Raw genomic sequence first — 1,129 nt, 5'->3', positions numbered from 1 at the left:
CACACACACACACACTCACTCACACACACACACACACAGACACCCCCACTCTCAGCCAGCAGCTCCTTACTCAGTTACTGGTCCAGGGTTATGCTGTGAGTGAGACTCAGTCTCTCTTTGTCCTGTTGCAGAGGACACAGTTTGTTTTCTTCATAAAACTGCAATGACAGGGGTCAGCAGGAGGCCATTCGGCCGCTCCTACCTGCTCGCCCGATCAGTAATATTGTAATTAATCTTTGACCTCATTTCCATTCTCCCTCTTATCCTTTGGTCTTCCTTATTTTAGAATCTAAACCTCTCTCGATGCTTGTGAAACTCTGCAGATGCTGTTTTCTGGCTTTTCCCAGGGGAACTCAGGCCTTGGATTCAGTATCGCAGGAGGGACGGATAACCCCCACATTGGAGATGATCCCAGTATCTTCATCACAAAGATAATCCCTGGAGGTGCAGCAGCTCAGGATGGCAGACTCAGGTACACCTGGCACACTCAGTGGGATGGGCTCTTATTGAATCCCTGCTCAGTCAGGGTGGGCAGGATGGTCAGAGACACTAAACCCCAATCAGTCAGACAGTCAGTCAGTCAGACAGACAGAGTCAGTCAGTCAGACAGAGTCAGTCAGTCAGTCAGAGTCAGTCAGACAGACAGAGTCAGTCAGTCAGTCAGACGGTCAGAGTCAGTTAGTCAGTCAGTTAGACAGTCAGTCAGATAGTCAATCAGTAAGTCAGATGGTCAGTCAGAGTCAGTCAGACAGACAGACGGTCAGTCAGACAGACAGACAGTCGGTCAGATGGTCAGTCAGACAGACAGTTGGTCAGACAGTCAGAGTCAGTCAGGCAGGCAGTCAGTCTGTGGTTGTGTGTGTTTCTAGATGAATGCTCCATATGTACAAAGGAAGCTTTACTTCTGTATCTAACCCTGTGCTGACCCTGTCCTGGAGAAAGTGAGAACTGCAGATGCTGGAGATCAGGAGTGACTCCTCCATCGCCAGACCAGAGCAACATGACGGTTGGAGGAAGAGCGCCTCATCTTCCGCCTAGGAACCCTCCAACCACAAGGGATGAACTCAGATTTCTCCAGTTTCCTCATTTCCCCTCCCCCCACCTTGTCTCAGTCAAATCCCTCGGACTC

At 50.0% G+C, this 1,129-nt stretch overlaps 1 protein-coding gene across 1 annotated transcript in view; it reads left to right on the top strand.

Moving 5' to 3' along the window:
- Positions 1-305: 305 nt before the first annotated feature.
- LOC122548040 (disks large homolog 4-like) overlaps positions 306-1,129 on the top strand; it is a gene marked incomplete at its 3' end in the record, with an annotated part of 11,560 nt that continues 10,736 nt past the window's right edge. Inside the window, exon 1 of the mRNA XM_043686602.1 lies at positions 306-472. Within this exon, the coding sequence (XP_043542537.1) occupies positions 324-472 (149 nt within the window). The remainder of the gene's footprint in view (positions 473-1,129) is intronic.

This window comes from Chiloscyllium plagiosum, unplaced genomic scaffold, assembly GCF_004010195.1.
Source record: "Chiloscyllium plagiosum isolate BGI_BamShark_2017 unplaced genomic scaffold, ASM401019v2 scaf_13446, whole genome shotgun sequence".
Lineage (NCBI taxonomy): Eukaryota > Metazoa > Chordata > Chondrichthyes > Orectolobiformes > Hemiscylliidae > Chiloscyllium > Chiloscyllium plagiosum.
The sequence above is the reverse complement of the archived record's forward strand: the minus strand, read 5'-3'. Positions and strand labels throughout refer to the sequence as shown.